The 20,598-nt window shown below is 43.7% G+C and overlaps 1 protein-coding gene across 1 annotated transcript in view; it reads right to left on the bottom strand.

Moving 5' to 3' along the window:
• The window catches only part of eipr1 (EARP complex and GARP complex interacting protein 1), a 79,371-nt gene extending 58,835 nt beyond the window's left edge, over positions 1-20,536 (bottom strand). The window contains exons 1-3 of the mRNA XM_038967763.1: positions 20,271-20,536; positions 20,003-20,086; positions 8,086-8,218 (exon numbers count right to left, since the gene is read on the bottom strand). Coding sequence (XP_038823691.1) covers positions 8,086-8,218; positions 20,003-20,086; positions 20,271-20,312 — 259 coding nt within the window. The 5' untranslated portion in view covers positions 20,313-20,536. The remainder of the gene's footprint in view (positions 1-8,085; positions 8,219-20,002; positions 20,087-20,270) is intronic.
• Between the last annotated feature and the right edge of the window lie 62 nt (positions 20,537-20,598).

The raw sequence follows: 20,598 nt of genomic DNA, 5'->3' as shown, positions 1-20,598 counted from the left end.
TTGAGTGTAGTCTGGCCCAGGAGTGTGAAGGTGAACGGAAAGGCTCTGGAGCAACGAACCGCCCCTGCTTTCTCTGCCTGGCTGGTTCCCCTCTCTCCACTGGGATTCTCTGCCTCTAACCCTATTACAGGGGCTGAGTCACTGGCTTACTGGTGCTCTTCCATGCCGTCCCTGGGAGGGATGCGTCACTTGAGTGGGTTGAGTCGCTGACGTGATCTTCCTGTTTGGGTTGGGTTGGCGCCCCCCCCCCCTTGGGTTGTGCTGTGGCGGAGATCTTTGTGGGCTATACTCGGCCTTGTCTCAGGATGGTAAGTTGGTGGTTGAATATATCCCTCTAGTGGTGTGGGGGCTGTGCTTTGGCAAAGTGGGTGGGGCTATATCCTGCCTGTTTGGCCCTGACCGGGTGTATCATCGGATGGGGCCACAGTGTCTCCTGACCCCTCCTGTCTCAGCCACCAGTATATATGCTGCAGTAGTTTATGTGTCGGGGGGCTAGAGTCAGTCTGTTTTATCTGGAGTACTTCTCCTGTCTTATCCGGTGTCCTGTGTGAATTTAAGTATGCTCTCTCTAATTCTCTCTTTCTTTCTTTCTCTTTCTCTCTCTCGGAGGACCTGAGCCCTAGGACCATGCCTCAGGACTACCTGGCAACCCTGACCTGTTCACCGGACGTGCTACCTGTCCCAGACCTGCTGTTTTCAACTCTCTAGAGACAGCAGGAGCGGTAGAGATACTCTCAATGATCGGCTATGAAAAGCCAACTGACATTTACTCCTGAGGTTCTGACTTGTTGCACCCTTGACAACTACTGTTATTATTATTATTATTATTTGACCATGCTGGTCATTTATGAACATTTGAACATCTTGGCCATGTTCTGTTATAATCTCCACCCGGCACAGCCAGAAGAGGACTGGCCACCCCTCATAGCCTGGTTCCTCTCTAGGTTTCTTCCTAGGTTTTGGCCTTTCTAGGGAGTTTTTCCTAACCACCGTGCTTCTACACTTGCATTGCTTGCTGTTTGGGGTTTTAGGCTGGGTTTCTGTACAGCACTTTGAGATATCAGCTGACGTAAGAAGGGCTATATAAATACATTTGATTTGATTTTGATTTGACAGTGATGAGGGGTGGTCGTTTGACCGCGGACCCATAGCGGATACAGGCAATGAGGCAGTGATCGCTGAGATCCTGATTGAAAACAGCAGAGGTGTATTTGGAGGGCAAGTTGGTCAGGATAATGTCTATGAGGGTGCCCATGTTTATGGATTTAGGGTTGTACCTGGTGGGTTCCTTGATGATTTGTGTGAGATTGAGGGCATCTAGCTTAGATTGTAGGACTGCCGGGGTGTTAAGCATATCCCAGTTTAGGTCACCTTACAGAACGAACTGTGAAGCTAGATGGGGGGCGATCAATTCACATATGGTGTCCAGGGCACAGCTGGGAGCGGAGGGGGGTTGATAACAGTCGGCAACAGTGAGAGACTTATTTCTGGAGAGATTAATTTTTAAAATTAGAAGTTCGAACTGTTTGGGCATAGACCTGGAAAGTATGACAGAACTTTGCAGACTATCTCTGCAGTAGATTGCAACTCCTCCCCCTTTGGCAGTTCCATCTTGACGGAAAATGTTGTAGTTGGGTATGGAAATCTCAGAATTTTTGGTGGCCTTCCTAAGCCAGGATTCAGACACGGCAAGGACATCAGGGTTGGCGGAGTGTGCTAAAGCAGTGAGTAAAACAAACGTTGGGAGGAAGATTCTGATGTTAACATGCATGAAACCAAGGATTTTTCGATCACAGAAGTCAACAAATGAGGGTGCCTGGGGACACGCAGGGCCTGGGTTTACCTCCACATCACCCGAGGAACAGACGAGGAGTAGGATGAGGGTACGGCTAAAGGCTATCAAAACTGGTCGTCTAGAGCGTTGGGGACAAAGAATAAAAGGAGCAGATTTCTGGGCATGGCAGAATAAATTCAGGGCATAATGTGCAGACAGGGATATGGTGGGGTGCGGGTACAGCGGAGGTAAGCCCAGGCACTGAGTGATGATAAGAGAGTTTGCATCTCTGGACATAATGGTTATAATGGGTGAGGTCACCGCATGTGTGGGAGGTGGGACAAAGGAGGTATCAGAGGTATGATGAGTGGAACTAGGGGCTCCATTGTAAACTAAAACTATGATAACTAACCTAAACAACAGTATACAAGGCATATTGACATTTGAGAGAGGCATAAAGCGAGGCATAAAGCAATCGCAGGTGTTGATTGGGAGAGCTAGCTAAGACAACAACGGCTAAGACAACAACAGCTAATCAGCTAAGACAACAACAACAGGTAAAATGGCAATGAATGTGCAGAGAGGGTCAGTTAACTACACACAGAGCCTGAGTTCGCGGCTGGGGCCGACAGATAAACAAAAATAAACAGAATGGAGTACCGTGATTAATGGACAGTCCAGCAGGCATCAGCTATGTAGCCAAGTGATCATAGGGTCCAGGGGACAGCAATAGATGGAACAGGGAAGCCGCGGAGTAGTCGCTGCTACACTAGCACGCGGACGACACAGCGTTTAAAGTTAGCAGGCCGGGGCTAGTAGAAGCGTCTGCTCCGACGTCCGACAGAGGCCGGTTCAAGGCACAGCGGATGGAGTATTCGTCGGCAGACTAGTTGTGGTGGCGCTGTGTCGACAAAGGATCCAAGCCAGATGGCGAAAGAGGTATTATAGTTGTAGTAATTTAGTTTGCTAGCCGGGAGATGCGCCTGGCTCACGGCTAACTGGTGCTAGCTTTGGGGCAGGGGCGTTAGCGACTATAGCCACTCGGTAGCACCGGTGATCCGGTGCCAAGGTCCAGAGCTTACGGCAAGGATCCGGTGGAGTAGTGGATTCTAGCCGTGTTTGGGTGGAGTCCGGGTGAACAACTGAGTAGGCCGGGAGGTGGGCCTGGCCTGGCTCAGGGCTAGCTTCGGTACTGGGTCACTCGGTGGCAGCTAGCTAGCTGTGAAGATCAGGAGTAATGGTCCAGGGTTTATGGCAGGAATCCGGGGTTGTAGTGAAGAAACAGTCCGATACTGGTAGGCTGGCAAGTATTACCAAGGCAAAAAAAGGGCTGGTATCTGTGCAGAAGGTAAAGGCCGCTAGCAGTGGCTAACAATGACTAAATAGTGTGTAGCTAATTAGTTGGTTAGCTACTGATGGCTAGCTTCTGATGGCTAGGTGGTTCTGGCTATAAGGTCTAAAAGAATAGCGGTCCCGTATCACATTGGGTGAGGCAGGTTACCGGAAGGTATAATCGATTTAAAATGGATGTTAAACACATTTCGACCAGAAATACAGTGGGGCAAAAAAGTATTTAGTCAGCCACCAATTGTGCAAGTTCTCCCACTTAAAAAGATGAGAGAGGCCTGTAACTTTCATCATAGGTACACTTCAACTATGACAGACAAAATGAGAAAAAAAATCCAGAAAATCACATTGTAGGATTTTTAATGAATTTATTTGCAAATTATGGTGGAAAATAAGTATTTGGTCACCTACAAACAAGCAAGATTTCTGGCTCTCACAGACCTTTAAGAGACTCCTCTGTCCTCCACTTGTTACCTGTATTAATGGCACCTGTTTGAACTTGTTATCAGTATAAAAGACACCTGTCCACAACCTCAAACAGTCACACTCCAAACTCCACTATGGCCAAGACCAAAGAGCTGTCAAAGGACACCAGAAACAAAATTGTAGACCTGCACCAGGCTGGGAAGACTGAATCTGCAATAGGTAAGCAGCTTGGTTTGAAGAAATCAACTGTGGGAGCAATTATTAGGAAATGGAAGACATACAAGACCACTGATAATCTCCCTCGATCTGGGGCTCCACGCAAGATCTCACCCCGTGGGGTCAAAATGATCACAAGAACGGTGAGCAAAAATCCCAGAACCACACGGGGGGACCTAGTGAATGACCTGCAGAGAGCTGGGACCAAAGTAACAAAGCCTACCATCAGTAACACACTACGCCGCCAGGGACTCAAATCCTGCAGTGCCAGACGTGTCCCCCTGCTTAAGACAGTACATGTCCAGGCCCGTCTGAAGTTTGCTAGAGAGCATTTGGATGATCCAGAAGAAGATTGGGAGAATGTCATATGGTCAGATGAAACCAAAATATAACTTTTTGGTAAAAACTCAACCTCGTCGTGTTTGGAGGACAAAGAATGCTGAGTTGCATCCAAAGAACACCATACCTACTGTGAAGCATGGGGGTGGAAACATCATGCTTTGGGGCTGTTTTTCTGCAAAGGGACCAGGACGACTGATCCGTGTAAAGGAAAGAATGAATGGGGCCATGTATCGTGAGATTTTGAGTGAAAACCTCCTTCCATCAGCAAGGGCATTGAAGATGAAACGTCAACTCGGGGCTAGTGCGTCGTAGAACCTTCCACGTCATACATTATTTTCCAGAGAACGCAGAGCCCCTTGTTGATTATCTCTTGTATAATAGTGAGTAGTTAGAGCAGGAGCTAGTCAAGTGACAGAAATAATATTCATAAATATACATTTTGTGTGTGACATGCATGTGTCTGTCTACAGTGGGGTGGTCTGGTCTCTGTGCTCTAACGGGAGCTGTCATCGTGTGAGCTGAAGCATGTAGAGCCCAGCTGACAAGAGAGACAGAGACAGAGCGAGAGATGGAAAGAGAGAGAGCGAGGGAGAAAGAGAGAGAGGGAGAAAGAGAGAATAAGAAAGACAGAATGAGAGATTGTGGCCCTCTCTCCCTCTGGTGTCTGCTGCCCCTAGAGGCCTACCCTGGCCTCCACACCTCACTGTTCTCGCAGTCTCTCACTCTTTCATCACTGTCTACCACTGCACCCTATGCCACGTTCACACCCCAACCACACCACCTTCACAAGAGACAGCCTATCTTCTCAGATCAGATAGTGGATAGAAATGAATTTGCCTCAGCAGCAGCAGTGACATAGTAGGTAAAATGGGGGCATATGATCTTCACTCCTCCACTGCGCTTCTCTTTGACTGGGGCTGCACCATTAGATTGGATGTAATGGCAATTACATTTCTCTTTTGAACTGCACACTGACATATCGTGTATCACAGCCTTGTTTTCAATGCCTCTCTCCCTGTCTCTCTCTTCAAAACGGCAGTACATCCAGAGGTGATTCAGATTGTCACCAAGGCCAAAGGCGTTCATCTAATGAACTCAGAAATTTAATTACATTTTTTTTCTTCTCTCTCTCGTCCAAATAGTCGTGTTCCTTTAGATTTTTAATTGCCTCGTGGCAACGGTTGGCAGAAGGAGTGTGAGGGAAATGTGACATGTTACTTTAGCATAATTGCTAGCGTGAAATTGTTGGGAGCATGGTGTGGAGTCTGGCCTTGTATGTCATGTGTGTGTGTCCTATCTAGGCCATGGACAGGGGTGGACATGGCTGGCTAACGGGGTTCTTACTGTCTTGCCTAGATGGCTACCTTAAATAACATCCTTTCAGGTCAAGACAAAATTCAGTAGCTATACCTTATGGGGCCCTTAGTTTTTCCTGAACACATGACTTCACCAGCAAAAACTCTGGCCCCTAGTTGTGAGAGAGACTAGTGACATAAAGACAGGAAAAAAGACTGAAAAAAGGAGAGAGAGAGAGATAGAAAGGCAGACAGACGAAGAGAAAGAAAAAGAGAAGGAGAGATAAGAGAGAGGCAGACAGACGGAGAGAAAGACAAGGAGAAGGAGAGATAGAAAGGCAGACGAACAGAGAGAAAGACAAGGAGAGATAGAGAGAGAGAGTCAGACAGATGGAGAGAAAGACAAGGAGAAGGAGAGATAGAAAGGCAGACGAACAGAGAGAAAGACAAGGAGAGATAGAGAGAGAGAGTCAGACAGATGGAGAGAAAGACAAGGAGAAGGAGAGATAGAAAGGCAGACGAACAGAGAGAAAGACAAGGAGAGAGAGAGAGAGAGGCAGACAGACGAAGAGAAAGACGAGGAGAGAGAGAGAGAGAGGCAGACAGACGAAGAGAAAGACAAGGAGAAGGAGAGAGAGAGAGAGAGGCAGACAGATAGAGAGAAAGACAAGGAGAAGGAGAGAGAGAGAGAGAGGCAGACAGACAGAGAGAAAGACAAGGAGAAGGAGAGATAGAGAGAGAGGCAGACGAACAGAGAGAAAGACAAGGAGAAGGAGAGAGAGAGAGGCAGACGAACAGAGAGAAAGACAAGGAGAAGGAGAGAGAGAGAGGCAGACGAAGAGAGAGAAAGACAAGGAGAAGGAGAGAGAGAGAGGCAGACGAACAGAGAGAAAGACAAGGAGAAGGAGAGATAGAGAGAGAGAGGCAAACAGACGAAGAGAAAGACAAGGAGAAGGAGAGAGAGAGAGAGAGAGAGAGAGAGAGGCAGACAGACGGAGAGAAAGACAAGGAGAAGGAGAGATAGAGAGAAAGACAAGGAGAAGGAAAGATAGAGAGAGGCAGACAGACGGAGAGAAAGACAAGGAGAAGGAGAGATAGAAAGGCAGACGAACAGAGAGAAAGACAAGGAGAGATAGAGAGAGAGAGTCAGACAGATGGAGAGAAAGAAAAGGAGAAGGAGAGAGAGAGAGAGGCAGACGAACAGAGAGAAAGACAAGGAGAAGGAGAGATAGAGAGAAAGACAAGGAGAAGGAGAGATAGAGAGAGAGAGGCAGACAGATGGAGAGAAAGACAAGGAGAAGGAGAGATAGAGAGTCAGACAGATGGAGAGAAAGAAAAGGAGAAGGAGAGATAGAGAGTCAGACAGATGGAGAGAAAGAAAAGGAGAAGGAGAGATAGAGAGTCAGACAGATGGAGAGAAAGAAAAGGAGAGAGAGAGGGGCAGGAAGAGAGAAAGAAAATGAGAAGAGAAGAAAGGGACTAGATACAACGGGAGAGTGTGAGTGTGTTAGTGAGAGAAGAAAGGGACTAGATACAACGGGAGTGAGTGAGTGAGAGAAGAAAGGGACTAGATACAACGGGAGAGTGTGAGTGTGTTAGTGAGAGAAGAAAGGGACTAGATGCAACGGGAGTGTGTTAGTGAGAGAAGAAAGTGACTAGATACAACGGGAGTGTGTGAGTGTGTTAGTGAGAGAAGAAAGGGACTAGATGCAACGGGAGTGTGTGAGTGTGTTAGTGAGAGAAGAAAGGGACTAGATGCAACGGGAGTGTGTTAGTGAGAGAAGAAAGGGACTAGATGCAACGGGAGAGTGTGAGTGAGAGAAGAAAGGGACTAGATGCAACGGGAGTGTGTGAGTGTGTTAGTGAGAGAAGAAAGGGACTAGATGCAACGGGAGAGTGTGAGTGAGAGAAGAAAGGGACTAGATGCAACGGGAGTGTGTGAGTGTGTTAGTGAGAGAAGAAAGGGACTAGATGCAACGGGAGAGTGTGAGTGAGAGAAGAAAGGGACTAGATGCAACGGGAGTGTGTGAGTGTGTTAGTGAGAGAAGAAAGGGACTAGATGCAACGGGAGAGTGTGAGTGAGAGAAGAAAGGGACTAGATGCAACGGGAGTGTGTGAGTGTGTTAGTGAGAGAAGAAAGGGACTAGATGCAACGGGAGAGTGTGAGTGAGAGAAGAAAGGGACTAGATGCAACGGGAGTGTGTGAGTGAGAGAAGAAAGGGACTAGATACAACGGGAGTGTGTTAGTGAGAGAAGAAAGGGACTAGATGCAACGGGAGTGTGTTAGTGAGAGAAGAAAGGGACTAGATGCAACGGGAGTGTGTGAGTGAGAGAAGAAAGGGACTAGATACAACGGGAGTGTGTGAATGTGTTAGTGAGAGAAGAAAGGGACTAGATACAACGGGAGAGTGTGAGTGTGTGAGTGAGAGAAGAAAGGGACTAGATGCAACGGGAGTGTGTTAGTGAGAGAAGAAAGGGACTAGATACAACGGGAGTGTGTGAGTGAGAGAAGAAAGGGACTAGATACAACGGGAGAGTGTGAGTGTGTGAGTGAGAGAAGAAAGGGACTAGATACAACGGGAGAGTGTGAGTGAGAGAAGAAAGGGACTAGATGCAACGGGAGCGTGTGAGTGTGTTAGTGAGAGAAGAAAGGGACTAGATGCAACGGGAGTGCGGAAGCCTCACTTTTGTTGTAGCAGGTCGACAGCACGGCTTTATCTGCAGGACTGGCGCTGATGTGCCATATCTCCCCTGCCTGGTGCAGCAGGACGCTCTTACTAATGATGTTATTCTCATCATCAAAGTCAATGATGTGGATCTGTGGGAAGGAGAGAGGAGGAGAGAGAAAGAGAGGTGGGAAGGGGAGGGGAGAGGGAGAGCGAGAGAGAGAAACAGAGAGAGGTCGACAGCACGGAAACAGAGAGAGAACGAGAGCAGTGAGGAAGAGGTTGGAATGAGCTCCTCTTCCGTCATCTCTCACCAGTCACCCTAACCCTCAACAATTCAAAGCACCCCTCACTTCTCACAGAAAAAGGTTCCACTTTAATATGACAGTAAATGCAATCTTAAATGCAAACATCACTTCAGTTTTCTTAACTTCACACACACACTGTGTTTTTTTTTGTATTGATTTCCCCTTCAAAGCAGCGATTAAACACCCCTTCAAAACTTGGGTTAGATTCATAGGAGTTACAGAGAGATTCACATGTCTAATAAAGATCCGACAGACGAAAATCGATCAAATCTAGCTCACCACACTTCACAGCATATGGAGGGGTCACTCTCTGTGAAATCAGTAAAGCATGACTGCAGTAGTGATGGTCATGTGACATCCTTTTGCTCCAAGGTAGGCCTTTTAGTGTGACAGGCTACAAGGAGAGTTTAAAGCATTGAAACTCAGATATGGTGGATATTGGACAATGGTTGACAGGTGTTGTGAAGCCAAATCTTCCTGTTTAATTGATTCCAGATTGTCAAACAGCCATGAAGTTACACCATATATACAAAAGTATGTGAACACCCCTTCAAATTAGTGGATTTGGCTATTTCAGCCACACCTATTGCTGACAAGTGTATAAATTCGAGCACACCGCCATGCAATCTCCATAGACAAACATTAGCAGTAGATTGAAAGTCACTGAGCTCTTCAGTAAGGCCAATGTGGCACCATCATAGGATGCCGCCTTTCCAACAAGTCAGTTCATCAAATTTCTGCCCTGCTAGAGCTGACTTGATTAACTGTAAGTGCTGTTATTGTTGCTTCTAGACGTTTCCACTTCACAACGGCTTAGCCGCAAAGTGGTAGGCCACACAAGCTCATAGAACGGGACCACCGATGGCTGAAGTGCGTAAAAATTGGCTGTCCTCGGTTGCAACACTCACTACCGAGTTCCAAAATGCCTCTGGAAGCAAATCATCTGGAGCTTCATGAAATGGGTTTCCATGGCCGAGCAACCGCACACAAGTCTAAGATCACCATGCGCAATGCCAAGCGTCGGCTGGAGTGGTGTAAAGCTCGCTGCCATTGGACCCTGGAGCAGTGGAAACGCGTTCTCTGGACTGATGAATCACGCTTCACCATCTGGCAGTCCAACGGACTAATCTGGGTTTGGCGGATGCCAGGAGAACGCTACCTGCCACACCGCATAGTACCAACTATAAAGTTTGGTGGAGGAGGAATAATGGTCTGGGGCTGTTCTTCATGGTTCGGGCTAGGCAACTTAGTTCCAGTGAAGGGAAATCTTAACGCTACAACATACAATGACATTCTAGACAATGACATTCTGTACTTCTAACTTTGTGGCAACAGTTTGGGGAAGGCCTTTTCCTGCATCAGCATGACAATGCCCCCGTGAACAAAGCGAGGTCCATACAGAAATGGTTTGTCGAGATCGGTGTGGAAGAACTTGACTGGCCTGCAGAGCCCTGACCTCAACCCCATCGAACACCTTTAGGCTGAATTGGAACGCCAACTGCGAGCCAGTCCTAATCGTCCAACATCAGTGCCCGACCTCACTAATGCTCGTGGATGAATGGAAGCAAGTCCCTGCAGCAATGTTCCAACATCTAGTGGAAAGCATTCACAGAAGAGTGAAGGCTCTTATAGCAGCAAAGGGGGGACCAACTCCATATTAATGCCCATGATTATGGAATGAGATGTTCGATGAGCAGGTGTCCACATAGTTTTGGTCATGTAGTGCATCTTGGCATCCTCTTAAAGGTCAGCAGAACACAACGTTAGCATCACAATTGAAAACGTTGGCCCAATTTACGCAAGCAAGCAGTGTGCAGGAAGTTGGGACCTCTTGATTTGACTTAAGCATATTTGAATTTACCATTCTGGAAATCTTTGATTTACGGACTTTGATTTACGGATGTTGGATCTTAACTTGATCACTCTTTTGTCGCAGAGAATGTTCCTGCTGCATCAAGAATTTCAAATGAGCCTTGAGAGTCCCTAAAAAAGAGCAGTTGTCTTTCTCTCCATGCGGGGGCAGTCGAGTCATTGGGTTCAGGGTTTGCTATCAAAATAATTTTCTCTCTCGCTCACTCAAACACTATAGACCTTGGTCTTATAACCGCGACATTAAACATGGCTCTGAAATGCAGCCATACGCATCAACAACCATCATTTTATACAGCTTAACAACACAAGATAGATTTTGGTCTCCCCTGGGCCATGACATAGAAGTGTCAAGTGTATGGGTAAGGGCAAAATGACCTTCAATCGTGGCCTGCGGTAGTCTAGCGGTTCGGGCTGCTGCCTTCAATGCAGCCGAGCACATACAGTACAAGCCTACCGTGTCAGCAATGGTTGCAATTGAGATCAGCTGTGCGGGTGAATTTAGCACGTATTGATGGTTTAACGAGACATCTGGCGATAATATAGTGCCATCGATGGTTTCAATAGGCCCCTTGTTATTTGATAATATTCCAATAGGCTACATTCTGCAGGCTACCTGTTAGCCTATCGATTGTCAATTAATGAAAGGTGTGAAAAGCCATAATAGGCTACTGTGTTTCCCTGGCTGAGTTTATCAGCTGATTTGGGCCATCAGTTGATTGGCAGATATAGGCCTACTGTAGAACGAAAACATTTCCTTCAGTGTGGATGTCGTTCACATTTTATAGATAGGCTATGCATAATTTGTCAGTATATACTCACAAATATAAATGCAATATGTAAAGTGTTTTATTTCATGAGCTGAAATAAAAGATCAACGAAATTTTCCATATGCACATTTTTTGCACACATTTGTTTATACCCGTGAGTGAGAATTTCTCCTTTGCCAAGATAATCCATCCACCTGACAGGTGTGGCATATCAAGATGCTGATTAAACAGCATGATCATTGCATAGGTGCACCTTGTGCTGGAGACAAAAGGCCACTCTCAAATGTGAAGTTTTGTCACATAACACAATGTCACACGTCTCAAGTTGAGGGAGCGTGCAATTGGCATGCTGACTCCAGGAATGTACACCAGAGCTGTTGTCAGATCATTTAAAGTTAATTTCTCTACCACAAGCTGCTTCCAACCTCGTTTTAGAGAATTTGGCAGTACGTCCAACTGGCCTCATAACCGCAGACCATGTGTACATGTATGGCATTGTGCGGGCGAGCGGTTTGCTGTCAACGTTGTGAACAGAGTGTCCCATGGTGGCGGTGGGGTTATGGTATGGGCAGACATAAGCCATGGACAACGAAGACAATGGCATTTTATCAATGGCAATTTGAATGCACAGAGATACCGTCATGAGATCCTGAGGCCCATTGTCGTGCCATTCATCCGCCGTCATCACCTCATGTTTCATCATGATAATGCACGGCCCCATGTCACAAGGATTTGTACACAATTCCTGTAAGCTGAAAATGCTTCAGTTCTTCCATGGCCTGCATACTCACCAGACATTGTCACCCATTGAGCATGTTTGGGATGCTCTTGATCAACGTCCACGACAGCACGTTCCAGTTCCCACCAATATCCAGCAACTTAGCACAGCCATGGAAGAGGAGTGGGACAACATTCCACAATCAACAGCCTGATCAACTCTATGCGAACGAGATGTGTCGCGGTGCATGAGGCAAATGGTGGTCACACCAGATGTGGACTGGTTTTCTGATCCAAGCCCCACATCTTTTAAATAAGGTATCTGTAACCAACAGATGCATATCTGTATTCCCAGTCATGTGAAATCCATAGATTAGGACCTAATTAATTAATTTCAATTGATTGATATCCATATATGAACTGTAACTCTGTAAAATCTTTGAAATTGTTGCATGTTGCGTTTAAATTTTTCTTCAGCATAGTTGTGGTCTTCGGTGTGGATCCAAAGACTATTTAGATTGAGCTGAGACATTCTCGTTGATGTGTAAATTATCAGACTATAAATGCAATTAAACTTTTGGACCTAAGTAGGCTCAGGCTGGTTACTATATAGCCCAGCACTGGGCTCGAACTCGTGAGGCTTGTAGCCGGAGCGTGCTGCTTAGACCACTGCGCTACGGCAGTTCACAGCACTCTAGAAAGCACTAACAATACTAATGATAGATAGGTGCATCATTTTTTAAATTATTTTGTTTTAAGCCTTCCCCAAACCATAGTCCTAACCTTAACCACTCTGAATTATTGACTAAACTGTTAACCTTAGAGTCGTTTCTGTTTTAACCCTGTAACCACGCAGAATTAATGCAGCAATAGACATTCATCTATGAGTCAAAAGGCAGTTGGCTGGATTCAAACTCATGCCGATTCTGGCATAGGGCCTATGTGTGCCGGGGTCAGTGGTGTAAACACTGGGCCATGCGGTCACTGAGGAAACTAATAATTTATCCTGCCTATTGCTTGCCTTCAACATATAAAAAAAAATACATGTAGTCCCTACAAATACAGTGCCTTCAGAAAGTGTTCATACACCTATTCATACCCCCATTCTGTTGTGTTACAGACTGAATTCAAAATGCATTAAATAATGTTTTTTTCTCACCCATCTACAGACAACACCCCATAATGAAAGTGAAAACTTGTTTTTAGAAATGTTTGCAAATTTATTGAAATACAGAAATATCTAATTTACATAAGTAATCAAACCCCTAAATCAATACTTTGAAGAAGCACCTTTGGCTGCAAATATTTGCCCATTATTCTTGAAAAAAGTTCTTCAAGCTCTGTCAAGTTGATAGTTGAACATTGCTAGAAAACCATTTTCAAATCTTGCCACAGATTTCTAAGCCTATTTAAGTCAAGACTGTAACTAGGCCACTCGGAAACATTCAATGTCGTCTTGGTAAACAACTCCAGTGTTGATTTGGTCTTGTGTTTTAGGTAATTGTCCTGCTGAAAGGTGAACTCATCTCCCAGTGTCTGTGGAAAGCAGACTGAACCAGGTTTTCCTCTAGGATTTTGACTGTGCTTATAGCCATATTCCGTTTCTTTTTAGCAATAAAAGAAAACTCCCCAGTTCTTGCCGATGACAAATATGAAGAGTGTTACTCTGTGATGTGTTGGATTTGCCCCAAACATAACACTTTGCATTCAGGACAAAAAGTTAACTTCTTTGCAGTATTCCTTAAGTGCCTTGTTGCAAACAGGATGCATGTTTTGGAACATTTGTATTCGGTACAGGTTTCCTTCTTTTCACTCTGTCATTTAGGTTAATATTGTGGAGTAACTATATAATGTTTTTGATACATCCTCAGTTCTCATAGCACAGCCATTAAACTCTTAACTGTTTTAAAGTCACCATTGGCCTCATGGTAAAATCCCTGAGCAGTTTCCTTCCTCTCGAACAACTGAGGTAGGAAGGACGCCTGAAACTTTGTAATGACAGGGTGTATTAATACATCTTCCAAAGTGTAATTAATAACTTCACCATGCTCAAAGGGATATTCAGTGTCTGCTTTTTTTAAATTTTTACACATCTGCCAATCGGTGCCCTTATTTTCGAGGCATTGAAAAACCTCCCTGGTCTTCTCTGTGGTTGAATCTGTGCTTGAAATTCACTGCTCAATTGAGGGACCTTACAGATAATTGTATGTGTGGGTTACAGAGATGGGGTAGTCATTAAAAAAATTATTTTAACCACTATTATTGAAAACAGAATGAGTCCACGCAACTTATTATGCGATTTGTTAAGCACTTACTTAGGCTTGCCATAACAAAGGGGTTGAATACATATTGCCTCAAGACATTTCAGCTTTACATTTTGTATTAATTTCTAAAATGTTCTATAAACAAAATTCCACTTTGACATTATGGGGTATTGTGTGTAGATCAGTGACACTAAATCTCAATTTAATACATTTTTAATTCAGCCTGTAACACAACAAAATGTGGAAAAGGTAAACGGGTGTGAATCCTTTCTAAAGGTACTCTATGTCCATTTATTATAATCCACATAAGAATTCACACGAGACGAACTGTAACCTGCACGTAGCCTACATAAGGTACAATGTAGGTACGACGTGCATTGTATACAAACACCGCTTCAAGCTGCCCCCTGGCGGCGATTCTATTTTCTATATTCAAATTCTCCTGCTGCAGGATTATTTTCCTCCTGCAGCGAAAGGAGTCAAATTACGATCTGACATCTGTAGGTTGTAAAGCAGTGACAATCATCTGGTTTGATGTGGTTATTAACACACATCATTCTAATAAGGCTGAGTCTCACTTCACCGTGGGAACCATTCATCTAGTGGCACCGGACAATAACTCCAGGAACTCCTCTCCCCTGTTCATTTTTTACAGGCAGGGAGGAGAAGAGCAGAGCATTGGAACAGCAGCATACAGCATCCTTTAGCCGCCGCAAAGCCACATAGGCTGCCATTAACCTTGGGCTGGAACCCATTAAGCCAAAATTATTTAAAAAGTTATAATTTTATGGAAGGGAACCATACAAATCAATTCTGGTGCTGGTGGGACAGGGTAATTGGAAGGAGGGCCGGTAACAGGGCCCCTGAATGAACCCAGGTCTGGAGGAGAATTCCCATGGGTAATTTATTATGTGTTATTCTCCAGCTGGAGCATGTGGAGTGACTCATCCCTCCATCCCTCTCTCAGAGGGATAAAAACGAGCTGGCCGCTGGCCTCCACTTTTGGGCCTCTTAGTTAAAGCTCTTTAGTGGTGCAGATGACAGTAAGTGGGGCAGAGGTGGTACGGCAAATATGCTTTATCTTTTTAGTACCCTTTAATGCCACACACATTGGAGGATGCCTAACAATGTGCCAGTCATATTGCCCTGCCCTCTCAGGGCTGAAGTGGCACTTGAGGTGAGAGGAGAGGGTAAAATAGATATCTGGGCCCCACATTATAGAGACAATGAAAGGATAAAAAGCCAGGAGGCTTATTGACATGTCCAAAGGTACTGTATAAGTGCCTCTGAAGCCAGAGCCAATCAGGTGGGGTCTTTATGTGATCAATTCTTGAGGATGGGACTGAAGTCATCTTCAAGGAAGAACACTTTCTGGAACATCCAATAATTGTACGTGAAATAGCATTTCAATAATGATTGGCTGAAATTATTGCTGTCTTTGTTATAACTGTAGTGCATTCTGAAATGCTGGTACAAAACACCCCCTTTTTTCCTCAACATCACCTGTCAGTGCTTGGTGCAGGCATCACAGCAGTACGATCATTATGAGTATTTGCCTCTCAAAAACATGGTGTGGGTGAGTCAAACATAAGTACCGTCTGTCTGTCCAACCACAGGGATATGTTCAAAGTGGGCTCCAGCTACATCTTAACACCCATAGACTTGTAAACAACAGCCAATCCCAGAATCGAAAAAAAAGCATTGGCAATTTTTCTCACCAAAGGATGCCAAAAACATTTCAACACAGACATCAGTCTCTCCTCTCTCCCTCTCTAAAATCACTAATTATCTCACCCTCATTTATGGCCAACTGTTTCTGTCGGTTGTCTATCTGCACGATGACCTAGAAAAGACCACACACACACACACATACACACTAAATTGGAGTCAGCCCAATACCCAGTGACAGGCGCCAAGGCTAAGCCTGTCCTCACAGCAATACCTGGTCCACACAGGCCTATACGGCTAGCATGATCCCAGGCTTGTTTGCTAGGGCTACAACTCTCAAAGTCACTCAGCTGCTGGACAAGGCTTGAGGTAACCAACTTTACTGAAAGTACTGTACCACTAAACCCTTTTGGGTAGGTTACTTTATAAATGTAATATGTTACAGTTTCTAGTTACCTGTCCAAAATTGTAATCAGTAACAAAATTTGTGGATTACCGAAACTCAGTAACGTAATCTGATTAATTTCCGTTTACCTTCCCCTTAAGAGGCATTAGAAGAGGACAAAAAGCTATTTGGTGTACCATCATAGTCATCACTGACTTGTGATCAGACTCGTTCAGGCAACTTAAACTTGCACCTTTTTCAATGCAAGTGAGTGACATTGAGAAAACCAAAAGGTGTTATTTTTCCCCGCAAACATCCTTTCTGAATTTAAAAGTAATAATTTTGTTTTTCAAAAGTATCCAATTACAATATTTGTTGCAGGTAACGTATTTATAATCAGATTACATGTAATCAGTTACTCCCCAATCCTGAATAAGTTCAAATAAGCAGAACATGGCATGGACAGTCATAGCACAGGCAATGAGACATTGCATTACAACCCAGTCTTGCTGAAACCCAGGAGGAACTAGTTGTGAGATATCACTGAGTCCCAAGCCCTGCAACAACACGTGGGCCAATCCTGGGTGGAATCACTGAGGTACAGTATATAATTAGGGTGAAAGTGGAATACCCCATTGGGAATACTAGAGGCCTTAAGGTGCTGGGATGGGCAGCCACAGGACTAGATCAGAGAACGGAATAAGTCCACTCTAGGTTTTTCCATAAAAAATAGATAGGGAGAAAGACATAATTTTTGTACAACTTTAGATTGCATGCCAAACTGGCGCCCAAATTTGAAGAACATACACATTATTTTGTACAACACCTTTCTTAGATGCTCTTTGAATGTAGAATTAACGTTAGGTCCAATGTTCCCTCTAAGCTGCGCAGAGAAGCACAAGATAAAACTTCACTCGAGTTTTCCCCGTTAGTTAACACTATCAACGTTTCCCTTTACTGTGGGAATTGTGATCGAATCAACGCAATATTAGCCACTTTCAATGTAACACTGAAGCAAAACAAACTATGCAAGACTTAGTATGCAAAACTAACTATGCAAGAGATTTTCTTGTACGCACAGCGTATTGGAGTAGAATTGAATTGCATTGACAGGCACGACTCAGGCCCATACTCTACACAGACCAGTGAGCCATAACCAATCAGAGCTGCAGTAGGCCTACATGCAAATAGCCATTGCCATATATGGATCTGTGCCATTCACTTTGAACTGTTTACAGCATGAGCAGTCATGAGTAGATTAGCTTGTTTTGAGATCAAAGCGAGAGCTGAATGTAGCCACATGTGCACATTTGTTCATATTCTTTGTGAGTTAGTGAGTTATTAGCCCAGTTATAGCTTATTTCTGGTCAACAATGGGGGAGTGGTTGCTCCCTACAAGAGCACAAAATGTGCACAATTCTAGCCATCTTTGAAAAGTGAGTCAGGTAAAGAGCTTTTTTTATGTCTTAAAAGGACAGTGCTGTATTTTGAGACTGTCTTGAATAACCCAATAGGCAGAGGGTAGCATAATTTGACTCATTTTCTGATATGTTGTATAGGAATAATAATGCATTTTATTTTGAAGTGGTTTTTTGCATCAAACAACACAACATTTTCAGTCACCTCCTTGTCTGAAGAACAAGTGGATAAACAGGTTCATGTCAAGCCATGCATGTTTTCTTTCTTCTCAAAAGTCTCATGGAATGTTGGCCTACATTGAACACCACACATTTTGCTGCTACTGTAGGCTGAATGATAGAACAGCAATGTCCATGTTAAAATGTTATGGGATGCATTTTTCTCCATTGTTGCTGATGGTAGGCCACACAGTAGCCTACTTGGCCACTGTTAAAACGGTAACTTAAAGCGGGTACAGCCTCAGTGTTTACAGTAAACATGCGCCGGAAGTTGCACAGAAATTTCACAATGTTCAAGTTTGCGCTCAGCAGACCTGAAATTTGCTCAGTGCTGGAAAAGAAATGGAGTGAACATTGGATAGGGCCATACATTTCCATGTAAAAGACCCCATGTGAAGTTATAGGAGCATGTCGAATCTGGTGTCAAATGAAAGCTAAGAGTCTACATTTTGTAGAAATTAAAGGATATATATTTTTCAACCATTTTCTAACCTAAATATTAGGAATAAGCAAAGGCATTGATTTCTGATCAAACAGATGGAAAAAGAGGTCTTAGAAAACATCTACCAGAAAAAGTCTTAAAAAGGTATGAGAAATACAGTACATCAAAGCACAATGTGGAAGTAAAGAGCCCTGCCAACTAATATCAACATTTATATATAGTTTTGGAGAAATGATTTGCCTTTTGTAAGTTTAAGAAACATTGCCCTGTGCCTTGAAATTCCATTACCAAAAACACACATACCTTTAAGATATTTTCTCATTTCTCTCCCCCATGAGGGAGGATAATGAAAGTTCACAGGAGTAAGAAGTAAAAGGTAGCCCTACACATTTTTTTTTTTTACTGATATCCATTTGGTTTATGATTTATTAAGTTATTGCACCTTGAAATTCTGTTACCAAATTGGTAGCAGAATTTCCGAAAAATCTGTAACAGAATTACTGCAATTGAATTGGCTGCAATGGTAAATCATAGCAGGTGACCCAACTACAGTTGGGTCACCTGCTACATTTCTCCCTTCCACTGGCATACTGTAATATTCAACTCATAACTGTTTTCTTTCTCTTTTGTGAGAGAAAGAAAGCTCAGTTGGTAGAGCATAGCGTTTGCAATGTCAGGGTTGTGGGTTTGATTCCCGCGGGGGAACAGTACGAAAAAAACATACATGTATGCACTCGCTACTGTAAGTGACTCTGGATAAGATTGTCTGCTAAATTACGTAAATGTAAAATGAAAACAGTCTGGACAACCCTTCCCTCTCCAGTTAGTATACCTCTCCTAGCTCTTACTGACACAATGAGCCCCCTCTTTTTACATTTTCTATCCTAAATATTAGGAATATGTAAAGGCTTTGATTTCTGATCAAACAGATAGAAAAATAGGTCTTAGAAAACATCTACCAGAAAAAGTCTTAAAAGGTATGAGAAAGCAAAGGCTTTGATTTCTGAGAGACTCCTTTCCTTAACCAGCATTCCTTACCCACCCACCACTGTACCAACCGAAGTTGAAAAGTAGTAGGAATTTGGTCAGTCTGCCTTTAATTTTAATGTCCACAGACATTGTTTTTCATTTTTGGTACAGTCTGGAATGGCCAGTACACAGTTGAGCACACTAGAGTTGAGTACACTAATGTATTGTACTGTACTCTACTGTACTGTGTTGCACTGTACTCTACTGAGCTCTACTGTGCTGTACTTTGATGTCCAAACTTGTGAGACATAGACATCTATGGTTCGGTCTGGACCAACCAAATTTAGTCTTGTTTGCCAGTGTGTAGATTAATACCCAAATATGCAAAGGATGATATTGCATATTTATACCTTTGTGTACCTATTTAGGATAAATCACCATGAAGAGAATGACATTCATATCCACAATTATGCATTTCTGTGTAGTACACAGTTCCTTTACCGCAATTCTGTTACCGGGTGTAAATACACGTCACTTACTGTAGTTCAATAACTAAAATCTATTATTTCAAACTCAAGGTGTTATGTCATAGTTGACACCCAATTCTTTTCGGCAGACATATTTTAAACTTCATTTGGAGCAGATGTTTAAAAGTTTTTGGAAAAACTGGTCACAACAAACTGAGGTAAATTTGACTGAAAATCCATGACCAAATTTTGCATTTGCACAGATCTTCCAGTAAATGTGTTTTTGCAATCATTTCCGTATAAATTCTTACACGTAGTCCTTGTGCATGGAGTTGTATGGTTTGTTGAACTTTGTTTTTTGTTTGGCATACATTTTAATTAAGGTGAAAAAACATTACCATGGAATTGCCCATATACAGCTGTGTAGTAGGTTGACTCACCTGATTGTCAAATTTGAGGGACTGGGTGCCCACAAGGAATCGAATGGCATCTGATTCAGCTGTCTGGGAAGTAAGTGCACGAGCCTGGAAAGGCAAAACAACAAGATAGATACAATTGACACATTGTAAAACGAATGATATAATTACAAAGCAACAATGTTGACATACATTGAATACAGCTCAGCTGTCACTGGGGTTAAATTCTTAGCTAGGGGGTTGTCTGACATAGCAATAACGTTATCAAGCAAATGCATGGAACTGACTGTACCTGAAATTCGAGGCCGTATATGACAGGTGCATCGTCCTCCATTTCCCACGTCTGATGCAAGCTTATGATTATTGATAGAATGCGTAGCGTTTAATTTGAGGTTTCACAAATAAGCTGCTTGTACTGGTTATCCATCACCTCACTGGACGTTATTATAGTTCCGCAAACGTAGAAATGAATACTTACGTACCGTATAGTAAATGCCCGTAAATATGTTTGGAAAAAGCTGATATGTATGTTTTAAAATGCGTAAAATCTTAAAGAATACCCATTTGACAGTTGCGTATGAAATTGCAACCCTCTAGGACACCGTACATTTCACTTCCTG

This window comes from Salvelinus namaycush, chromosome 28 (assembly GCF_016432855.1).
Source record: "Salvelinus namaycush isolate Seneca chromosome 28, SaNama_1.0, whole genome shotgun sequence".
Lineage (NCBI taxonomy): Eukaryota > Metazoa > Chordata > Actinopteri > Salmoniformes > Salmonidae > Salvelinus > Salvelinus namaycush.
This window is presented reverse-complemented; position numbering and strand designations above follow the sequence as displayed.